Source organism: Siniperca chuatsi, linkage group LG19, assembly GCF_020085105.1.
Source record: "Siniperca chuatsi isolate FFG_IHB_CAS linkage group LG19, ASM2008510v1, whole genome shotgun sequence".
Lineage (NCBI taxonomy): Eukaryota > Metazoa > Chordata > Actinopteri > Centrarchiformes > Sinipercidae > Siniperca > Siniperca chuatsi.
In genome coordinates, this window is record NC_058060.1 from 7,643,309 (window position 1) to 7,667,776 (window position 24,468).

A 24,468-nucleotide genomic window follows, 5' to 3' on the forward strand; every position below is an offset into this window, starting at 1 on the left:
GACAGCACTGTCAAAACACCACTGGTGCTGCCAGCTCTAATAACGTGGCGGTTGGTAATAAATTGTCAAATGAGCTCTTGTTGTACCGTGATCCCGTAGAGGAACAGTAAAACCCGATATGGCAGAGTGGGCAGGATCTCTGGACGCCCACAGCAACCAGGGGTCCTTGTATCTCCAAGGGTTTATAGGCTCAGGTCTGACTCATTCCAGCTTTACGGTCACAATGACCTTCCCATTAGGGTTCCATTACCAAAGGTCTATCAGAGAGAGAGGTGTATACACAGGCTATTTATCCAGCTGCAGCCTCTTCTTATTAACTGTAGTGGATAAACAAGAGCGCAGCTTTGAAAGCCTTGGGAGAGTCATGGGTGAATGTCTTTATTATGGCATAAAATGAATGCACATGTGTATAAACACATGAAGCATAAAAAGAGTCCTAGATGCAAAACTATAATGTACAGTAACTGGTAATTGCAGGCATGTGGACCCCACCTCCTCTAAAAAGGAGCACCTCCCCACATCAACCAAAGGGCCCCTAAGTGTCACTAATTAGTTGACTGGATCTAAAGAACCTTCCTCTATTTGACTAAAATGCTATGTTGTAATGATGGCACCGAGGGATGTACAGTAAACAAACTGATGGGAACTTAGACTCCTGGGTACACCAGCATTGTTTGATGTCTTTCCAGCAACGCAAATGTTTGACTAGGTGGCTTTTAGATGTAAGATACTGATTAGTTCCATTGTAGTTATCCTCCAACACATTCACTGCCTCTTTTCCGAGCGAAGACCTAAAAATAAAGAAAGGCTGTCAGCTAATTTCAATTCAATTTACTTCCATTTACGTGGTCCCTGGAACCAATTTTACAAGGTAAGATTTTACAAGGTAAGAATTGTGCAGTTGTGCCATGCTTCTAGAGGTCATATGGTAATCAGGAAATATCTTCCACCATGCTAATATCCCCGTATAATATTATTTGCTATGCTGTAGGAGACAGTGACAGCTAGCCAACAACAGAGTGCTGGGTTTACTTTGTTTTTATGTATATATGTATTTTATGTGTGTTTTTGTAAATTATACAACAAAAAACAAACAAATCAACAAATGTATCTTTCCTGTCCTCTTCTCAAACTCCTTTTGGAACTATTTTGCTTGTTGAAAATTGTGTATTGTTACACACTGCAGCCTGTTTCCATTATAGACATTATCGGGTTGGCAATCAAAATAAAACGGGTTATCAGCAATGTGATTTTTTATTAATTAATTTTGCTTTGCATGTTGCATTCGAGTGTGTTACAAGGTGCTGGCTTGCTGTCAGATGTCTGACTTAACTCTACTAGAAAATAACTCAAATATCCCTGTAAGATAGGATCCTTAATCTGCCCCTCTGATCAGAGTGTTTCTCCAGGGCCCACCTCAGAATCCGGTAACAGTATCCAGGTCAGGGTTAAATGCAACTCATTCTTCTCTTTCATAACGAAGGCTGACAGCCAGGAATGAGAAGCCTTCCCTGAACAAACCTCATCTACTTCCTTTTTCCTGACCTTCAAACAGGAAGTTTGTGTAGCTGCAGCTCCAAAATATTAGGATAAGTAGCAGTGGCAGGATTGGAAAGTGAAGAAATTGTAAGTCATACTGAATCTCTAAATGGCTAAACAAAAGTTCTGAAACCAATGTTGTCGTCTTGATACATGGAACAGTCAGAAATGATTGCAAATTCTGTTGTGTTGGTGCTTTATATTTGACAATGAAAGTTCCATTAAGTTTAATTTAGAAATGCAAATTACTGTTTATGTTTATTATGATAGGCAAGTGACAGGAGTCTTGATTCTGAATGTGCTTCAAGCTTCTCCATGCAAATCGTAAATAGAAACTCTGAGCTAATAAGAACCAGTGCATATTATTATATCTCAAAGGCAGCAAGACAAATATTACAGGCATACAGCCGGGCTGGCATACACAAGATATGCAAAGCAGCGAGGTGCAAAACAAAAATGCAGTGTTGAACATGCTGCGCATATTTCAAATCAAATCACAACACTTGCGACAGCTAATCCTGTCCCTGCAAATGAAACTCCATACTGTGCTATCAATACTTAAGGCTCAGACCCCAAACTAAATATAAGCTTGTATTTATAATTAACATGCAACACTAAGCTTTTTATGCTGAAATAAACCTGTAAAGGCGAGAATTCACTGATTCCAAGAAACTGCTAAACAAGAGAGCAGAAAGGAGAAGACAGGTTCTTTTTCTGTTATCTGTTTTTTAAAAACGACCTAATAAATAGTATATGTAAGACAAAAAGCAAGACATATGGAACAGCTTCCAGATGATCAGAGGAAATTTGGCTACATCTGAATAAACCAAACGAAAACTATTTGATTCGTTTTTTCAGTCCTTACCGCAGCGGTTTGAATCCAACCCGTAGCCCTTTGCTGCACGTCACCCCCCTCCCCCTCGCTCCCACATTTCCTGTCTCTCTTCAGCTGTACCTATCAAATAAAGGCAGAAAGCCCCCCCAAAAAACAAAACAAAGCATCTGTTTACAATCAGGTACTTTACGTAACTTTTTTCTCTTTATTTCTCTGTGAGAGCTACTAAGCAGATTGCTTTTAATATTCCCTCTGGCACTGAAGGAGAAAAAAAGAGACTTATCACTCACAGGGTTGTCCTATGTTGAGGCTTTTATTCTGTATCCCTGCACAGTTTATTGATATTCATACTGAGAATCAATAGTATCATGTCTATCACTGACCAACATCAGAGTCTTGTGATCTGAATACACAGACTCACTGAACACCAGTCAAGCATTGTCTTGCCTTCTTTTTTCTAGCACCTAGGCTTATCATGAACTTCTGCTTCAGAGGTGGGATAGTTTACAGTAGATAGTTGCTATGACACAACAAGGCTATCCTGAGGAAACATGTGGAGGTAACCTTTACTTTAGACATATGGATCAGTGGCCTTCACTAAGCCCCAGATGTATTGGCACATGGATTTAGCCGGCTATCAGAGGGGCCAGATAACCTTGTCATATCTACTCTGACTGTCATGGGGGGTGTTACAGGATGGAGATTCTACCTCTGTAAATCCTCTTAAAAAACATACACACACCCACACAGAGGTGCTCTGTCTTGGTCACACACAGTAACATATGCACCCCACCCCACCTTAGCCTAGCAGTGAAAGGTCACAAGCCCCCAAGTGACAGCTGTCAATCATAGGAGGTGGGTATTATCCGATCCATTAATAACACCCTGAAAGGTTCTGGGACACCATGGGGATAGAAATCTCCTGGCTTGTCACCACTGGATATGACCTGCAGGAAATCTGTAGCCCTCCAACTCAGCAGAGGAACAAGCATTGCATATAAGAAAAATAAATACAAGTCTTGGTTGTAAAGGTTGGATTTTCAAAAACAACATGTGCAGCATACTATAGATAAATTAATGATTTAAGAAAAATAAAATGTTATGTTAACATGCACAATACTGTTGATGTGGCTAAGAGATTGTATGCATCTTAATATTACTTCATCAGTTTTACAGTTCTCTTCTTGTAGAAGATTTTCACTAGCAGGTACTCTAGAAAAAGACAGTTCCCTGGTTCGCTGGTAATGCCAAAGTTGGATTGATTTAGGTTTTGTGGACTGTTGGTTGGACTTTGTTGAGGATGCAACATTGTATAATAGGCTTTGTTAAGTGAAAAGTAAGTTGTAAAGCTGTACTCCTGTAATCCTTGGGGATTTAACATTGCTCATATTTGGCAAAGAATGTAACTAGCTAAGTCACTTTCACTCACAACATAAGAAACTATCGATACTTTCCCATTTGCTGGAGCTATAAAAGAGAATAAATACATCGATAAAAAGACATGTGATAACCTTACACGGGTCTATTGGCAATAAGCTATCAACACAGTAATTTAAAACTAAAGCTCTGCATGGCATTGTCGTCACATCAAATAATCATGTTGACATGGAGGTTATGAGCGATACAACCCCCCAGTGACAAACAAGCTGAACTCACATACAATGTGACTCCGAAAGAGGTGTTTTTGAGGCCGGGGAGGATTACCTGTGAGCCACGGATAATAATTCAAAAAAAGACATGATGATATTAAATTCTAACACATGGAGAACCGATGGGCTCTTGTTGTTTTACCTTGCCTGTGGATTCTGCCTGCTTGCACGGGACAATGCCTTGTGGGACGAGGCAGCGATAAAATCCATTGTGAAATTCATTGTTTTTCTGTGCAGCATGTGTCACCCATGACAAGTAAAAGTGAACAAATAAAATCACACCGCTGCTTATACATTATAGATGAGGTGTAAATAAATAAATAAATAAATAAATTATGCAAAGCATAAGCACAAGGCACAAAGCTATTTACTGTCGTTTGAATGAACGAGAAAGGTAGAGAGTTACAAAGCACACTGCTGAGCCTTGTGAGTATTGCAGATGTGTGTTGGGCGCCCCCTACCTGTCTGGAGCTACAGGGCGTCCATTGCGCGGCTTGTTGACCTGGGCATACAGAGCCTCCAGGGGTGGACCGTTTTCCTGAAGGCTCAAGGGAAGATGAGGGCTCTGGGGACTCTGAGGGAGATGGTAGTGGTGGTTGTAAGGCTCCATACTACTGCTATCCACCGACGAGTCTAATGATCCGATGCCAGCGTACGTGTGCTCCTCATCTGAGCTGAAGGTGTGGCTGACAACATCTTGGATCTCGGCATATTCCCTCTCCTTTGCCTGCCTCTCCCGAAACTCCCGTGTCTTGGCCTGTATTCTGTGAAAAACACATTGAAGAGAAAAAGTGAGATATAAGTGTTTTTGATTTGTGAATCATCTAGTTAACTAAAAACTATGCTCAAAATGCCAAAATTCAATATCATTTCCTCACTGAGAAAAAAGATTTTACACCCTTGAAAAATGTTTGGTGACGAATTCCTCAAATTGTGATGGAAATTACTAATTTTCAAATGATCAGCTTGTCAAATGGTAACATTTTAAAGCAGTAAAAAGTGCTTTTGAATGGTTTGACATGTCCCAAAAATTACTTTTCTTTCCCTTTGTCTTTTGGTGAAAATATGTATTTGGCCAACTGCAAAAGAACCATATCAAATTGCCCAATATTAATCGGTTCTTAAAAGATTCTTTCTGTGGTTTCCAGTGAGTTTACTTATTTTGATACTCAGGAAGCCTATACTGTATACAATATTTGTTCCAGCTCTGCTGATGGAAACACATCCAGTTTTCATGTTGTTTTTACAAGCTTGGAAAAAATTTCATAAAATGTGCCTGGGAACTCAGACAAAAATGCTAACTCATGAATTATATGTGTTTATTTGTGAACACTAAATGTACCTAATAGGAGAAACAGGGAGATACTTGATGGTATTTGAGGTATTGAGTGGCAAGTGCATAATAAATGCACAGTAAGGAGGCAACACAGGATAGAGATGGGGGTAAAAATGAAAAAAACAAAAGACCAACTGTAATATTCTGTCCAAGATTCAGAGAGGCTTACAGCAGCATTCCAACTTTTAAGTTTAATCTCAAATATCAGTCCAGACCTAAGGAAGAGGCCTCTCCTGCAGAATTATTAAAATATGTGCTTATTCATGAGCCATTAGAGGGCTGAGACGAGAGTACTGATCTTATGTCTCAGGTCCTCTAACGAGGAGGTGGAAGAAGACAGTCAGACCTCCTCTTCCTCCTTCCCGCCCCTTCCTCTCCCTCCATTACGTTCCTCTCCCCGGGGCCACTTCCACACAACAGAGCCTTTCACAGGGCCTTTCCTGTCTCAGAGAATGGTTCCGTGTGAATGCCCATCTGTCCGCAGCTAACAAGACTCAGTCATGGTGCTGCATGGGAGCAACGAGAGCTGGCATTGTAGCAGCGGGAACATGGACAGTGGGGAGTACACAGGAGAAGGGCTGAGGATGGGCGGAGGGGGGAGTTGACCTCCCACTGCAGTGACCCTGGCAGCAGCCACCAGACTGCTCACTGGTTCCAGATGTTGTATCCTTGCTGTAGGGTACGCTATGTCCCACTGCTGCTAGGCTTCCCTCTTACCTCAGGTCATAACTGACCTCTGACCCCCCCCACTGCTGCTCCTCACAGATGATTGACAAGTTTGGAACAGAGCGAGAATACCCCTAGCCTAACTCTCTCTCCCATGTCTGTGTATTTTAATAACAGTAATCACATTTCAAACAATCACAATTTTTCAGTGCCGGATTAACCCAATTCCCACATCCTACCCTTAGACTGCCTTGTTTATTTTTAGCCGTCCAAAAATCCCATTTTCTCAGTATTATCTGCGGAATGAGATTTTGATGGAGGCCTGATGCAATGTTGCATGACATGCAGTCATCTATAAAGCCTCCAAGCTGGTTTGGTGTATTTTTGCATTGTCATGGACCAGGTGCAATATGGAAATTATCAACTCACAGCATAGTTGTGCGCACTCGGTGTGGTCTTTAGCTTGTGCTGTCAGGAAATGGAAAACAAGCCTCACAGGGAGAAAAACACTAATTCCCAGAAGCCTTTTCACCTGCCATCTGGCTAAAGTGATGTCAGATCTCTGCCAGGAAGGACCAGACAATGATGTTACCACAGGTTCACGGAAGTCCACTGGGATCTCAAGACCCTCTGGCGTTTTATGGACTAATCAGATTCATAAAAATGGCAATATTGACATTTGGGACAAGATAATGGCCTTGGCTAGACTAGCGACATGAAGCTAAACGAGAAAGACTTCTCTTCCAGGCCTCGGGAGTCTGACATGGATAAAGCTAATAGGTGCATTTCAATAAAAGGATTTTAACAGCCAGAAATATCAAAGATGTGAGTCATCCTGTCATTAGCGTCATTACCATCTGGTCCATCCTGCAATGTAACTTTGTTGCTTTTATACACTCATCGACTTTCAGAAAAAGCTTTTGTTTCAATTAATCACATCCTTCACATTTTTCAGGGGAGAAGTCATGGCTCTTTTTGTCGTACAAAACATCTACCTGTCTGTGTGTTTGTGGAGAAAACATATCCACAATCAAAACCTGTCAGTCTGCAGGGGGAGGCCTATTCCAACTTGTTCTGGCTGTCAGAAAGAAAAGGTGGACTATCATACGGTGTTAAGTTTCCACCCTTGGCCAGCTGGCAGTGGGTTTGACTGTGGCAAGCTGAGATTTGAATGCTACATTCCCAAGTGCATATTTTCTGCAAGATGTCAACCTATTGACGTGTCAAGAATCAAACTACCAGGAATTTAGCACCCCTGTCACCTACAAATAACATTTGTATGCATCTAATTTGCATGAAAACATTTTTTTTTTTTGTAGGAAATGCCACCCAGATGATATTTTTAGGCATGCTAGTGGTGTGGCACTAAAGATGTCAATGCTGGTCTGTTTGTGATTCTGTTGGTCCCCCACTTTGGTCCAGACTGAAATATCTCAATAACTTTTGGATGGATTACCATGAAATTTGGTACCCAAATTCATGGTCCCCAGAGGATGAATCCTACTGATTTTGGTGATCCCATGACTTAACATCTAGCGCCACCAAGGTTTCACTTATCCTGTGAAATATTCCAACATCTACTAGATGGACTGCCACAAAATTTTTTGCCAATCATGGTTTGCAGAGGATGAATCCTAATAACTTTGGTGATATTTTGACTTTTTCTCTAGTGCCACCATGAAGTTGACTTTTGTGGTTTTAAGTGAAAGGTCTCAACAACTGGGTGGACTGAGGTGAAATTTTGCTCACGTTCCCCTCAGGATGAATTGGCATAACTTTGATCATCCTTTTCATCTAGCGCCATCATCAGGTCAAAATTTTGATTTGCCTGAGACTTTGGTTTATGACCAAAATACCTGCAAAACTAATGACATTCTCATTAGCCTCGGCTGTACTTTGAGTTTAGTGCTAATTAGTAAAACACTAAACTAAGTCAGTGACCAAGGTAAACATTATACTAACATCATACTAAACGCAAATGTGTTAGCACTGTGACATTAGAATTTAGCTCAAAGCAATGTCTAAATACAGCCTCACAGAGTTGCTATATAGCCATTTTTCTGCTCTGCAATTTGCACATTAGCTCCAAACCTTATATCCACACCTGCTAACTGCGTTCTTCTTGGGCAACCTGCAACTGCTGCTCCACTTCCAACTCCTCTCCTTCACCCATTTTCTCCTGAGAGACCACCCCGGCGCTGTACCATACATACTCCATTAGCCAATTAATGGCCCAGCATGTTAACACTGAGGAAAGTGCTTCCCACACTAAACACATTATTACTGTACAGCCCCAATTACCAGCCCTTCTCCTCTCTTCTACTCTTACCAGATACTATGTTTGAGAGGAGAGGACACTAGCTTTTAACACAAACAGCCCACGGAGATATTATTTGAAAATAGGGACAATCGAGCTGTAGTGCTTCATTGCAGCCCCACTGTGGATTTTAATTTTAATTACACTGATGACAGAAAATAAAATAATTCCAGTATTATGTAAGTAATTGATCGGCTTCTTTTGTGTTTCTATGTGTTGTCTGTGTTTTACTCTATATTCTTAGTAGAATTGACCTCACGTGTACCTTTAAATAAAATACAATGCTTACTCACTTGTTCTTCATAACAGTGCAATGGAAAGGCATTTCCTCCTGGCTAACAGACAGTCTAGACAGTCTAATGCTGAGGCTTTCAGGGCAGTTAAAGTTCAACCCGTAATCCACTGACTGACCATGTCTTCAAGAAAATTATGTGTCAGCCAGATGACATTATTCTTTCTTTAACATCACTCCCTTTCAACTTTTTCTGTTCTCCCTGTTGTTATTCTTGTCATTCATTGTCACAAAATTCACTCTGAATACTGCACCTTCACATGAACCACAGATGGAATTTGTGATGATACTGTTGCTAAAGCTTAATTTGAGTGCCTGAAACATCAAGTAATTACTTTAACACATTATACTGGTGGAATGAAATGGCCTGGTGTGAGCTGGTAGCACCATGTCAGCTCACCTCAAGTCCTTCCTCTCCACACTGAATAAAACTCACTGTTTATGTTTTTTTTGGACCAACAAAGCCAGCAGACTCCTTCTCCATATGTTTGTCAATGTCTAATCTACCCAAGGGAAGCTTGGGGGAGACGGAGAGGAAGCGGGGCTGTCTGTACTCTCTGACACTCATTTTGAAGTCAACACACTTAGAAGCTTGAACGCCTGCCTCTTCAATATGCATTGTTACTGTGGCTGATGAAACAGAATGTATTTGCTCTCTTACTTTCTCATCCAACTGCCTTGAATAGATTTTTCTTTCCAATACTCCCTCACCAAAACATGTTCTATTGTTCTGAAGTGCAGATGGAGTGCAGAATTTATCTGAATCTAATCAAAGTGCAGTAAATGACTCTGCAGCTGTCTGTGCAGAATCGCAAACCTCCGATAGCCCATCTTTTGTGTTGACACTTGGCCCATAACAGCATAATGCAATCACAGAGATAATTGTCCAAGTTTCGTGGTGTTAATTCACAGTGTTAACAATCACATTAACTTGCTGTAGGTATCAATATAATTACAAATGTAATCACACTTCCCAATCAGTCAGTTGGAGCTTCCTTTGAACTCACTATGCAAATGAGACTCAAATAGGATACTGAAATAATGAGATGGTTTGACAAAGTGGAATGATAATGCTGGTACCACAAGCACTGTGACAAAAAAAAGAAAACGAAGGCAAATCGCTTTTTTTATATTGGTGACACAAGTGTCTGGACCCTGAACATGGTATAAGAAAAGAACTTCTCTTTTGTTAAATAAAAGACCAAATTCTCACGCCTACAGGTTTGCTGTTTGTCGAAAGTGAATTGTACTGACTGACCCACTCCAGAAACACTGGTCAGGTTTTGTTTGTCTAGAGTCAGCAGGAAGTCAAACAACAAACAAGAGGAAGCAGGCCACTGTCGAGGGGGGAAAAAAGCAGTGATGTCCTCTGCTGTAGTCTGGGGAGTGGGAACAAGGAGAGTGGCAGTGGAGTGCTGGCCGCTGATTAGAAGCCAACCGGAGCCAAGCAGATAAGACAGAATGGACATCATAATCAGCTGCCACAGAGAAAGACAGAGCGAATGGAGTTCAGTTCAGGCGGAAAATGAAGAAGGAGCATTGTCAGGTTGTCTTTGTGTGCTTCCCACTTTGGCTGGGAACATATAGTTTCAGGGCTAGCATGTGCAGAGATAAGTCAGAGACTGATAGAAGCTCCACCAACACCACCCGCCTTGTGTTTCATTCTTTCTCTCTCTTCTCCCCCATGGCCCTGTATGAATGAGGGCCATAGCCACAGAAACAACTGCTCTCCAACCCACCCAAGGTCCAATAAGAGCTCTTGTTGTCTCCACAGTCCTCCCAAGATGAGCCAATCAGATAGGGGTGTCTTGGGTGCTGTCCACATCCTTAAAGAAACCAGAGTAATGGCTGCCGCTGCTGGGCTGAACAAAGATTTAGATCAGCCTAACCACAGGTTCTAATGCCGCCTTGATGAGACATGAAACAGTAAATCACAGGATCTGTATAAAATCTGCCAGATTTTAGCAAAACAAATGCTGCTGATAACCACTCTTCATCAAAGCACTGCACTGTGCTCTAGTAATGAAGTCAGAGCTTTATGTACTCTCTTCTCCATCATCTTCAATCCATAAGCGGCTGACAAGATATCAATGGAGGAGAACATTTTTACTCAAAATAAACGAGTTGTGTCTGCAAGGACTGCAGGCCAAACCATAAATTGCATGAATCATATCAAGGTCAGAGTTTTAAATATATAACTGTAGCTGCCTTATTGCAGAGTAAAAAGGGCAGGTTTTATGAATTAATCTGTCTCACCTCTTCGCTGACTCCTATTTTGAATCACTAAAAGCCCCTGTCAAAACCGTCTGCTTGAATTAATGATCGCTAATGTCAGCTGAGCCGGGGGTTTGGCTGCGGCCCATCCCGGGTCGTGCTGACACACAGTGCTGGCTGACGATTGCCAGCTTCGGAAACCCTTTACAGTCCGTTCCATAATTTCATAAAGCACTCTTAAATGGTCCTGTCTTTGTGGCAGCAATGTAATCAATCAGAGCATGTGCCTTAAGCAGAGAATTACAACAATCAAATGTAGCGCCATGGGAGTGTAATACAGTAGTGCTACCAAAAAATACAAGAAGTAATGGATTTCTGAGCTGTCATCCTGCTGAACCCTAATGCTTTGAATATCGACTTGTCTTCATGGCAGGTTGGTTTATTATTACCCACCACTATTTCCCTCAGGATTCCCATTCCATTAACTGAGGGACAATCCCGGCCTGGCTGAGTGATGGGATTGGGAACAGGTACAAAAGGAAAGAATTAGGTTGCCCTCCTGCACAGGGAGCTGGGACCGGAGCTCACACATGCAGAACGGACACAAACAAGACAGGGAATGAGAATGTGCCGTAAGACAAAGTAGCAGACAAAGAAATTAGCCTTGAAAGAAAAGAAGTAGGAACGAGATTTAAATAGTGTGTATGTGTTTGCGGGGAGGGAAGGGTTGTGAGGGCATGTACTCTACATATCTCATGCCCACTGCGTGTCTGTGTTGATTCTAATGCTTAGCATGACAGTCGTTTGGGAGCTTCTCAAAGGGGGTTGATCTGGATGGAGAACCAGGCGGCCGGTCTCCAGGGTGCACTGAGGGAAATGTGTTGGGCCCTCAGCCAGAGAGGTTCACACCCTCAGTGGGGAGGACCTTCACTGCAAGTCATAGTTGAATACCAAAAAGAAATGTGCTACAGCTTTTTGAGCAAGGCCTCCAGATGTTCCATTCAGCAGGGGAGAGGGTCTTTGTGAGCGTTTTTTTGTGTGCACACTTGTTTGTGTTTGTGGTACCATGCATTTTCGACAGCCATCCATCCTTCTCTTTGCCATAAGAGGGAGCGGTATCAAGCCCTATTGTTTCTATTCAATTAGCTGTCATTACCAATGGCAGTTTGATTACTGAGTTCATTTGACTGGTGGAAAACAATGGAGGCAGCAAGCTGTCTTTTCATTCACCCTGCCACCAATATTGTCTTCCCTGCTGGAGAGAATTAAATGGGGCTTGTCTCTGAAGGATGAGGCGCACGCGGCAAAACCAATGCCTCGCCTTATTCTTCTGGACGTCCTGATGTCCACAAACACCACAGGACATAGAGCCAAGAGTAGCGGATAAAGGAACAGCGTATTCTTGAGCGATTAACAACCTCGGCGAGCTGCAGGAGAAGACAAATGCAGAGCTACATCGATTTCACTATTATAATGAGCACCATTCAATCATGCCAAATCCACAGGGGCCTACGAGCACCATTAGGAGGTCAGCGCCTCTGAATGGCACAGGCAACAACAATCCATAAATGATCTATTTAATGTACTGATATAAAAGAAAGGGACATTTCACAAATTGACATCTGAGTGCTTTCCCAGAATTTCCCAACCTCGCTCCCCCATTTTGCTAATTAGGTAGTTTGCTAATTTTCCAGTCAGTAGTATTTTTTTTCTTTGTTCAGCTGGGACTTAATTGTTTAGGCTTTTAGTGAGCCAAGGTTCTGTCTGAGCACTCACCTCTCTTGTTCCAGTCTCATCCGCAGGGTCTCCTCTTCTGACGCCTGCATGTCCTCGGCTTTAGATTTACTGGAGCCCTTCCTCTCCATCCTGTCTCCTGGCCGCTCATCCCTCCGGTGCTTTCCAAACCTGAGTAAAATAAAAGGGCAGAGAGGATTTAATTGAGGCCCAGGCTTTAATAATTTCCAACCCAATATGGGATTTTTTTTATAGCAGCATGTCTCTTCCTTTGTCCGGGAAATTCAGGTGAAATACTCAGTAGGAAATTAAAGTGTCAAACTGTCAAAATCTTCAGGTCGGGTTGTACTGGGGAGACAGCTCAGGAGGAAACTCCCCGGACACCCATTCGTTATTGAAAGAATAACTTGGCCATTTTCATATAAATACAATCAAAATGCATCAAGCAATATCAAAAGATAACTCAACGTAGTGAATTCCCTCCCTGCCAAGTCTCCATCCAGGACAGCAGAAAAGATTCAGCGTGTGGTGTTAAGAATAAGTCTGAAAAGTGGAAAATGGCAACACTCCCCTTTTTTGAAAGAAAGGATGAGCTCCCCGTTTCCTCCCTGAGCTGTAGAGTTTACTTAGAGTGATGGGAGCAGTGACAGCTCATGATTTAGTTTTGAGCGAGGAGGGAACAAACTACTAGCAACCTGGCGAAATGTAAGTGGAGGAAACGGCCGAGTTTGCCGGCATCATTTGTAACTTTCTAGGCAGCGTCGCAAACTTTTACATTTTAATGACGGGAGTGACACACCGGTGGCGGAAAATCCGTTACAGCTTTACAGCGAGGTGAGAATAAGCCAAGCCGATGATCGTAAATTCCTCTGGTCGGCCGAGCTTGGTGCTGGGCGAATAAATGACTGGAGACTCTGGCTGACTGAGGGGTGTGAGAAAATGATGAGGAATGGAAAATAGAAATGAGGCCTGCAGTTGACAGGGAGTACAGTACATTTACAGGCCTGCGCACACACACAATATATGGACAACTGTATTATCTGACTCCACTGGCTGGGACTTTATTACTCACAACAATGTGCTTGTGGATAACACTAAGATCAGATGCCAACTTCATACATGTGCACACAATTTAGGGATAAAGGACAAACTCTCTGAACAGAACAGGAAAGACAATATCATGAAAGTATGATGTCATTTCATGCTGCTCCACAATGGTGCCAGCTGTGGAGGAAGTGCAAAACGGCAGAATACAGAAAAAGGAAGTATTACAGACAGATATCTAGGAAGTGCACATGATGGTCATTTTGCACATGGAGATAGGAGCACATCTGTACACCATACACAGTAGATACAGTGTTAATCTATCTACTTTGACCCATGGTGTGTGGTTCTCAATATGTATGGGCATGCAGAGCTAATTATATGCAGCCATTTGAACACCGTGTTCATACACACTGCTAACCTATGAAAACCAAGATTTCTTTAGGTAATTACAGTTGAGGGATTATTTAATGAAAGAGGTGAGGATTAGTGAACACAAATGCTATAATTATGGTTATTGTGGATGCATTGGGTCAGCCTTCAATCGTGCCTTGTAGGGTGAAGCTCAACAAATGCTATACCATAAAAACCAAATGGGAGTCAGAGCTAAACATTAAAATATCAGAGGAAGGATGGTACAAAATGTGTGTGACATAGCTCTAACTGACAGCTCAGAGAAGAGTTTTAATGGAAGAACTTCATTCTTCTTTTTTGGGACAATATAAATACAGTTGTAAGAAAGAAGGATGATACGCGGTTCTTAACAACTGATCTGTAATGTATCTTGGAAAAGTTGAAGAGAGTACATAAGGAAGAGACAGATATCTGGGTAAAATATTCCTCGCAGAAAAACTGAAGCTGATGCTTTGATAAAAATTGGGAAAGGTGAATTGAAATGCTGAACAGGAAACTGTTCATGTTGTTTTTGTACTACTGTCATATGTTACTGGTTTCAAATGTGAGAGCTTGAAGTAATGCAAACCTTGTACTTTTTATGATTTTCAGGTTGGTGGGAACCAGGCCAATTATATGAACAAATTTGCTGATTGTAAAGACAAGGCAATAACAGAAAGTGTATGGGCAGGAGGGCATGTGGCCACAAGTGAGAAGAAATTCAATAAATATAATCACAGAAAATGACTGGATTTTTATTGACTGTTTATATTACATAACGTAACTCGATGTTCTTGCATTGTACACACAGACATTGATTATGATGTTCCACATGGGCTTTTTTGAGCGGCCCCATTCAATTTCAGACACAGGAAAAGGAGAAAGCATTAAGCTCTGCAGTCTCCCAGACCCACTGTGCTTCACTCCAAGTTTATTTTTACCTTCCTGATAGCTGAGCTTTATTTGACAGTTTGAAAACTTTCTCCGAAAGCTGAAAAAATTACATCAGACAAGGTTGACTTTGGGCCAGTGGAAGTGAATATATTCATGAAATGGGAGACTGTTTCCCTCACAGATGTTTATTATTCTACTTTACATTAAAAGCAGCCAGGACCTTTGTGCAAATGGCTTCTCTTTGGTAGTGGCTGCTTTGGAATTGTAATCTTTCGAATGCACTGTGGCCTGGTATGAGATCCTGGTTTGTGGTTGCGCAAAAAGCCCAGTCGAGGCCAATATCTGGGTTCTTTTGTAGCACAAATAGCATACATTACCTGATTAATTAATCAACAAATGGCTGTAGCAAGGCATAAAACTCCAGGCTGGCGCTGGGAATGCTAATAATAGTGGGCCTGCTATCTATCACCAGGGCAGGTGACAGCTTCCCTCGCCTCACTTCAAGGACTTTCATTAACTTCCTGAGGAAAATTCACCCTCCACTTTTACTCTTCCAGTTTTTTTTCCTCAGTCTCTTCTTAGTCCGACCCCCCTAAAAAAAAAACATAAAATAACCTTAGGGGAGACAAACTGCCCTCAACTTTTTTTCTTCTTCTTCTGGATCAACATCAATACATTGAGGGATTTGTCATAATGAAACATATTGGCGGATTAGACTGAGCAGGACCCCGGGCATACAGGAGCTCCCATATGAAAGGCGATTCCCCCATCGCCGGTGGCCTAATAAGGAAGGCCCACATCAAAGCGGAGGCGGAGGAAAGGAACGATACTACCAGAGCTATTAGAAGGCTATCGGGACACTTGCTGGTTCACTGACAACATGGCTCTGCCCTTCACTTGAACAGCCTGAGCCTTGCCAGTAGGGACTGTGGTGGAACATAGGATTAACCACCAAACCTCCACTGACGCACAAACCCCAATGTAATATTTCTACACTCAACATTATCTCAGTAGGAAAATCCAGAATTCTGTGGTACCAGTGTGTGTATAAAAAACTGCAAACTGTATTGACTTTCATACCTGTCTCTGGAAGATAAGTGTCTCATTTGAGAAACGAAGGGAATCCGATAAAAAACAGTAATGATTTGGAGTTAATCAGTGTCAGGAGGGAAGAAGAAACTCAGCCGCTTCTGTAAAACTCTTCAGCCAGTATTGGCACCTTGGCATTAATAGTGGCTGGCATCAGGATAGTTGTATTGAGAGAGAGGTTGATGAGGCTTGATAAGATATTGATTGGCAGCTGCAACTCGGGTAGAATTACAATGGATTAACTACAGTATATCTTGCAGTTTGGTAGAGAACCCCAACAGGGCCCAAACATAATAATCTAAACTCAAACCTCCACTTACTTGTTGGACCTTTGAATTTAGGTTATTCTGTTAAATAGCTATTTGCAGTGACCTGTGATGGTCACTATTTGAGCAACAGCTGGACCTCACATCTCCATTAAAGGCAGAAAAACAATGATATGCCATTTATATCCTCATAAAGTTCAGATTTTATTTTTCTGCTTCAGTCCACTAGACCGAAACTGTGTAATGATCCGTTGCTAAGCATCTATTTCGTTGTGGCAAACAGCAGGTAAGACTGGTGAATACACAAATGCAGAGGGGCCCTCAAAAGACAAAGAATGATGGTGAGGAGAGACATAGATCGTAAAACCACCTGGGTAGAAAGACATTCAGTTAAGATTACATGAACACAAACACACAACAGCTGAGTAAGATGCAGATTTGATCAGTGGGATAGTGATATGCACACAGAATCCAGATAGGTACAGGGAATATTTATGACCTTTAAGTCTTGAGCTGCTCTGTCCTATTCATCACTGTTTGGTCCTGAAAATGTCTGATTGGGCATCAAACCTCGTTTGGATGGTATGTAATCTAACATGTGTCAGCCATATTAATATATGCTTTATTAATGTTATGATGGCCACTGATGCAATATAACACTAAGATCAAAGTGTCCTAAAATTGACATCTGCCGACTCATAAAATAAAATGTTTTCAAATGCTGTTGCACATTGTGCATATTACTGAGCAGCTGGCTTTGCTGTATGTGTCTGCTTTTCTCAGAAAAGAAGTCAGTAAATAGGTACTCCATTCAATATGATACATCCTCATATATCACAGAAAACAGAAGGGTTTATACCACAAGCAGTGGATGCCTCATACATCATCTTCATCGATTTACAGGGTAATAATACTTCAAGGCTGCAGCACAACAGAGGAGGAAAAAGTCAAAGACAGAATTTCCAAAGAGCAAGAAAAAGTAAATTATGCAAAGCCTCAAAGCCAGTTTGATTGTTACAATCATTTAATCTGGGGAATAGATTTGAGAGAAGTTAATCTGTTTTGACATCTTCTGTGGGGAATCTGTGGTTTGCTCGCAGGAAGTTGCTGACTTAGGGAGAGAGGACAGCAGAAATAGCTCGCTATTACTTCTCCTAAAATGTGTGGTTTTTGAAAGTGAATGCAAGGATGTGATGGACCACCTGGTTTAACCTCACATGATGCACTCATCATATGAGGTGTTAAATCGTTTGGCATTATTCAAACCTGCAAATGGAACAGGTGAGCCAGAAGGAAAACGTGACTGCATCTATCAATCTGAGTAAGTGATGAGAAGATAATTTCAAGGGCAGACAGAGAGAATCATTATGGTTTCTGCTTGGCCAACCTGAAAGTTAATCCAAATCTCCCAGGGCAAAGTCCCCCACAGACATCTGATGTTGTGTCTGAGCCCCCATTCCCCGAAACTGTATTTGTCGCAGTCAGGAAGAAAATAAATAACTATGCCTCCACCCACTGCATTTCATGGTGATAATCTATAAAGCACCATAAAAATACACTTTTTTTTCCTGAGAGAAGAATCAAGAGACGTTATTATCATCTTATTGATGGCAAAAAGTACACGGCAGAAAGTTAAGACTAGCACACAGACTCACACACAAACAAACATTACTCTTTTTCTATCTTCTCCTATCCCTGTCCAATGTAAGGGCATGTCAATATGAAGCAGTGCATGATTTCCACACAGTGTTGCACCTAGGGCAAAACCCTGACAGTGGCATGTCATTTTAATAGTACCTTGTTAGGAAGGCGAGGCTGTCAGATTTGTCTGTCATCCTTGCTAGCTAAGTGTTGTTGCAGCTGTGGTGAGTAAACACTCTCTACCTGGGGTGAGACACACAGATGCCTTGTAAAAAAAATCCAGTAAGACAGAGAAAGAAAAAGGGAGAGAGAGTTTTTTTTTTCTTCTTCCTCGGGAATCACTCTGTGACCCAGCGATCGTTAACAGGCATGAAAGGGGCATCCGTTATCATTGAGTGGCCTCAGAGTAATGTCGCCACCACTGGTTTCCAGGGACACCAACCCCAGAGAGGTATGGGAGGATGTTCTCCTGTTGTTCCTCCAGCCTCCAGCCGATTATCTCCCTCCCCGCGGAACTCATTATCCTCAACCTGTAATGTCAGTCAGCTATTTCCCTGCTCAGCCAGGCCTCTTTTAAACTAGAATCTACAATGTGAAGGTTCTTCTGAAAAGCATTTTACTTAAACATTTAAGGAGAAAGACTGCAACCTGAGATTCATCAGTGAATGTGTAAGATAAGGTAACACATCTGTGGGTTCACACTATCTTGGGGGTGATGATATGGAATGTGCCTTTAAAATAACACAACTCTTAATGCAGTTGCACATTCCCTTGCCTTTTACAAAGACTCTGCCTCTTACAGGTCACGGCGAGATATGACATCTTTGTGCTTTCACCTCATTGGTCAAGGGCTTGCACACACAGAACCAATCGATTTTCCCTTGAGGAAAAGGGGGGTGTGGGTGTGTGGGGGCTGGGGGGCGCTGTTGATTGGCTGTAGCTGTGGAGGGAAGCCAGGCCTAATTCTTCCAGCAACAGTGTGAAAACAGTGGGGAGAGGTACAGGAGGAGGGAGGACGGGAGTCGAAATGGTTCATGCCGGGTGAGAAAGCGCAGTGTCCCGCACTGTGGAGGCATGACATGCATTTATTCATGACATCAGGCTGAGGGGGACAGTGCCACGGGCGAGACGGAGGAAAAATGATTCTCACCAGAAACTTCTACACCTCTTAGGTCTCCCAGCTGAGCAAAGAAGACACCATCACGTTGGAGGATGTTCAGGTTTAATGACGCGCTACGCGGTCTTTCACCACACCAAAATAATGAAAAAGAAAAACAATCTACAGTTATATGAATTGTATGCCATCTCAGATCATTGTATTTAAATGACTTTTTCTTTTTCCTCAACCAATATCGCTGTGCCCACCTGTTTATCATGAAGAGGATATTGTATGGAAATTAAGATTTTCTGGATGAAATATAGATGCATGGATTAATGCTTTACTGCCCTTTCAGAAAATTGTTTTATTCCTTAAATGTATCTATTTATCTATTTATTTATTTCTCTCTCCTGCCATGTCAGTTAGTATTTCCTGTTATTTCTGCAACTCTCTGTCAGACAGGTCTTCTTCCATCAGTTTGTTCCTCTCTTCACACTTCTCTTTCAGAATTTATCTTTCTGACTTGCTCTGTTTTTCTTTCGAGCCTTTTATTTTCCCTTATCCAAGTCTGTACTGTATGTGTGTGCAATGGCCTGATCAACAGCTACATTCCAGTGGTCCAGTTGTTAGGAGACATAGCCAAATTAAAACAGAGCCTCCAGAGAGCTTATCACCCCACCACCCAACTCCATCACCAACACCCCTAATGAGGAGGAGGAGTAAGACAAGAAAAGGGGTTAAGACTAAAATAAAAACATGTGTGTGAAAAATGGTCAGTCACAGAGAGCTGCAGGGCTATTTTTGGGTGGTATTCCATCCCACATATTTCATTGTACTTCCACTATGTTTGTTTGTGCCATTGTATGTTAATGTGCGTGTGTGTGTGTGTGGAGGAGGGTATGGTAGATTTTCAAAATTCCAGCAGCAGAGTTAATCCGCTCTTATTGACAAATGTTCTTTCTAGCCACAGAGACCAGACAGAATGTAGACACACAGAACTGCATCAGTGAATGGCTGAGGATGTTCTCTGCTTTTAAACTAACAACTATCAGTATCAAAGCAACTGAATGAGTTTGTGTGTGTGTGTGTGTGTGTGTGTGTTGGGGGGGTCAGAATGTCTATCTGTCTGGTGTTTGCAAGATGAAAAAATCCTGCTTTCATCTGTTTGCTCTGTGTACCAATTATTCATATTTAAGCAATAGCAGGTACACACAAGCATCTGTGTGTATATGTGTGTGCCTGTATATCAAGGGACAGTTTGGCTTTTCCATATTTCAAACAGCCTGCAATATAAAGGACGAGGCCCAGCCCAACATGATTGCCTTTAATGTTTCACATAAATCACAGTTGTGTGTGTGTGTGTGTGAGGAGGGGAGGGGTGTTGTTGCACACCCTCAAAGGAACGTTTCAAATTCCTGACACCCCTGATTAAAGCCTCTCATTACAACACAAATAAACAGTCCAAACGCATTCATACATCCATTTGTTAAAGTGTATGAGCGCAGTGAGGAGGGAGTTTCTGAAGGACAATTTACATAGAAACACTTGAGCAGCTCAGAGGGAAGTTCAGGTTTTGGGGTAAGCTTTTTTGTGTGTGTGTGTGTGTGTGTGTGTGTGTGTGTGTGTGTGTGTGTGTGTGTGTGTGTGTGTGTCTGTGTGTGTGTGTGTGCATTCTGATCAGGGAAAGTCATATTGTGTTATTTGAATTTCTGGCTGTTGTACCACTCATAATCATCCTGCACACTTCCTTTCTCTCACTTTATGTACAAACAGAAAAACACATTATCAGTTGCCAAATGCCTTTACTAGCCACAACCCACGCATGAGCAGACACACATGATCTCACATGCTTATATATATATATGTATACATATACACACTCCCATTCGGCTAATGCTTCATCAACCTAGCCCACACTCCCACACGCAGGGATGCAGGAATGGGGGATGAGGGGAGCAGGGAGGGGCAGTGCTGTGGTTTCTCAGTGGAAGAGCTACAGTAGGTGGCTCAGGCTGTGACCTAGATACAGTATGGCACACTGCATTCCTAATGGGCCATTTTGATCACTGCCACTCCTCTGTATCCTCAGCTAGGCTGCTGCCGCATGCCTCAAACACAAAAATTCAGCATTCAGCAAACACATCATCCAAAGTCTGCTCAGCTCTTTTAATGATGGCAACCGCAATTGTGGAAGTGCTACAGCAGAAAAAAAGGAAACCTGAACTTTGGAATAGCTGTACAAAATACCACTGATGTGCACAAACTCACAAGGCTCAGAGACTTTCACTGATAATAGTTTTGGTGATGCATTTACAGCTGCTTTCACCTCATACAACTTAAACCCATTAGGATGTGTACTGCAGGTGAGGGGAAATAGTTTATGATTTTTATCATGATGCAAGATTAATTGTTTGTCTTCTTTCTTCTTTCTGATTATCCTTGCTTCTCACAATTATTTCCCAACTAATTTACATGCTGATGATTCTGGAGACAGATGTGTTTTGTGACGCTCAAATGCCTGATTTCCAAGATGCCTATCTAAAGGACAGGGCAAGAAGAGGAGTGAGGCAGGTTTTCTGTCTCGTAAACGTCAGACTTTGAAATACAGGCATGGACACACACCGTCCCAAGCGCTGTATTTGAGTACATCACAGAAAGGAGACAGCAGAACCGCTGATCCGTGATATACATCCCCTCTCAGCATTCAGAGGGAGACGGGAGAGGTCTTTCAGTCAATGCCACGATGAATCTCCAGGGCAGCTGGGAAGGAGGAGGGATGAGGGATATGGGTGGATATATGGAAAGAAAGAGGGAGGGAGTGACAGTAATTGTGAGTAAAGTGAGGATGAGAGAGAGTAGGAACCCCATGGAATCTCAGAGATAGTGACTGTACATCACAAGCAGGGTTAAATAAATAACTGTCTACTGGTCTTCTACAGTTGGATCACACTGCTGATTCTCCAAAGCGAAATAAATAATAAAAAAAAACTACAAGAATAGAACCATAAGTATTTCAGTTTAAACATTCTGCATGTAGCACTTTTCTAGTCAAGAAATAATTTATAAAACCTTAACACAAATACTGTAAAAAAAAAAAAAGAGATCGCAAGATCATTAAGATAATTTGCAGACACCGATTGGGATAACTGCTGCACTGATTTACAGCACAAAGGAAACTTGCTTAATGGCACAGGAAGTAGGTGGGTATTTGTAAAAGATCCCTTACACACAATAAACCGTGAGGGAACACCTTTTGATAAAAGAGGAAATATCCTCCTTGTGTCAGGGAGCAGTGGAGTTTATGGGAAATGTGGTACTATGAGATAGAGACTACAAATTAACCATGAAATACTACCAAAGTTATGCTGATATACCAACCCTATCACGAGACAAGAATGTCAGTATTGGGCGATTCAGCAAAACTCCAGATTAAATTCAATGGCGATGTCTTTAATGGCTAATGCCAAGATTTTTAAAATTCTCGCTTTCCACAATATCTGCGCATGACAACTATGGTATGGTTGAGGTTAGGGAAAGGTAATGGTTGTGGCAAATAAACTCTGGTTAAGATATGGTTAAGGTTTGCCAACTAAAACACTTGGTTAAGTTTAGGGGATGGTTAGGATTAGTCAACCACTTGGTTAAAGTTAAGAAAGGATTGTGGTTATTGTTAATGAAAAGGCAAACATTAATTGCAGGTCTATGTTGGGACACCAGTATGAAAGTCTATTGAATAACATCCACCATCCACCACCCCCGACCTCCACACCCTTTCTTTCCACCACCAAACATCAAGGACACACTATTTCCTGCATTGGCACTGATGTTGGCATTGAACATAAATCAGAGGGTGCAGAAATGTCCAATGAATGTCTCCGATCAGCAGTGATGGAACCCTGACACCCGGGTGGAAATTTCATTTTCGCCCTTTTTCTGGCACAATGCTATGGTGGACGTTGATGCGTAAATAGCCAGGAACATTATTTAGGGCTTTTGGGAGCAACGTGCAACAGCGATTTTGTTCTTCGCATTCACTCGAACAACGTTCCAAATTAGTCTGCGTTGAGTTTGAAAGAGAGACTGAAATAAAAGATATAATAAAGTAACCACAGTAACTTTGTCACTGGCCTCCAAGCTGCTTTCTACTGTTTACTTACCCTGTTTTCCAGCTCGTTCGTGACGTTGAATGTGACACATCAGAAAAAAATAGAAAGGCAAACTCTACTACTGCCAATGGAAAAGGAGTCAATTGCCTATTTTTAGCAGATTTACCCACGTTTAAAAAAACCCATATAAATGCGCTAATTTTGTGAAAAAAGGCTATTGGTATGGCAGTGAGAGCCCGATTAAGATTCCTTCATGACAAACAGGGAGGAATGAAATACCGATCCGGCCTTGAAAAGAATCTCCATTTCTCTGACTCTCACCAACGACAGAAAATAAGATCAGAGTAGGAGAGAGAGAGAGGTGGAAAAGCGGGAGGAAAAAATTGACAATTTCACTTTACATGCTGAACACATGTCGAGACACTGACAGAACAAGAGGAATACGGTTCCTGGCTTTAATTGGTTGCCTTTGATGAAAATCAGAAGTGTAATTCAACATTGATTGATATTACCTTTGAAATTCAAAAGCAATTTTCCTAGCTTTTTTGTCTTCCTTGCCTTCACTGTGATTGTTTCTCTGCCACTACCCATCTTCTCATTCACATGTTAAGGGTGTGTGCACACAGCAGCAGTTGGGAACTCGGTAGATGGGAAAGGTCATTTCAGCCAAAGACCTCTATTTCATTACATGCTAAGCCTGGTGTATAAGTGAGCAGACTAGCAATGAGCCCTACTGTAGCGGGCAGCCCAGTTCATTTGCATAGCACATAGGGGGAAATAAATAGGTTCTCCCATGTGCATTTCTCCCCTCTGTCTCTGTAATATCAAGAACGCTTTGTATCTTGACTTCAACGTATATTTTATAACAGACCGAAACATACATTTTATATTGTTTATTACGGGGGGCATTAGTGATTCATTTGTTCTATTTAGAAAAACAAAATGGTATTGTGCCGTTCTCAGATCCTTGTACGTGTTCTTAATGTTTTCTCATTATTTTCAAATCCGCATGTCCTCTGAGAGTCGACTCGCATTGGAACAGCCTTTTTCTGATTGATCAAAGCGATCCAGGCCAGAGGGAAAAAATAACATCAAAGTGGTATCAAAGTGTCTCAAAGTGTGAAAAACAAATATCAAATGGAGAGGGAGGAAGTTAAGAAACATCGGGCGGTTTCTGTTTGGAACATCAAGGTTGATGAAAGGAGAGACGATGGAGGGTGGGGAAGAGGGAGAGTAAAGAAAGGAAGATAGCTGAAGTGTAAAGAGAATGGAGAACATGTTGGAAGAGATAAAGGGAGCGAAGAGAAGCGAAAGGGAGTCTTGGGTTTCCATCGGTGGATCTGGGTGTGATTCC

The 24,468-nt window shown here is 41.9% G+C and overlaps 1 protein-coding gene across 6 annotated transcripts in view; it reads right to left on the bottom strand.

Annotated features, from left to right (window-relative positions):
* LOC122866596 (partitioning defective 3 homolog) overlaps positions 1-24,468 on the bottom strand; it is a 344,331-nt gene that overhangs the window by 74,930 nt on the left and 244,933 nt on the right. For all 6 annotated transcript variants that reach the window (XM_044176448.1, XM_044176445.1, XM_044176446.1 and 3 more), the window contains 2 exons: positions 12,625-12,753; positions 4,485-4,787 (listed from right to left, as the gene is read on the bottom strand). In XM_044176448.1, coding sequence (XP_044032383.1) covers positions 4,485-4,787; positions 12,625-12,753 — 432 coding nt within the window. The remainder of the gene's footprint in view (positions 1-4,484; positions 4,788-12,624; positions 12,754-24,468) is intronic.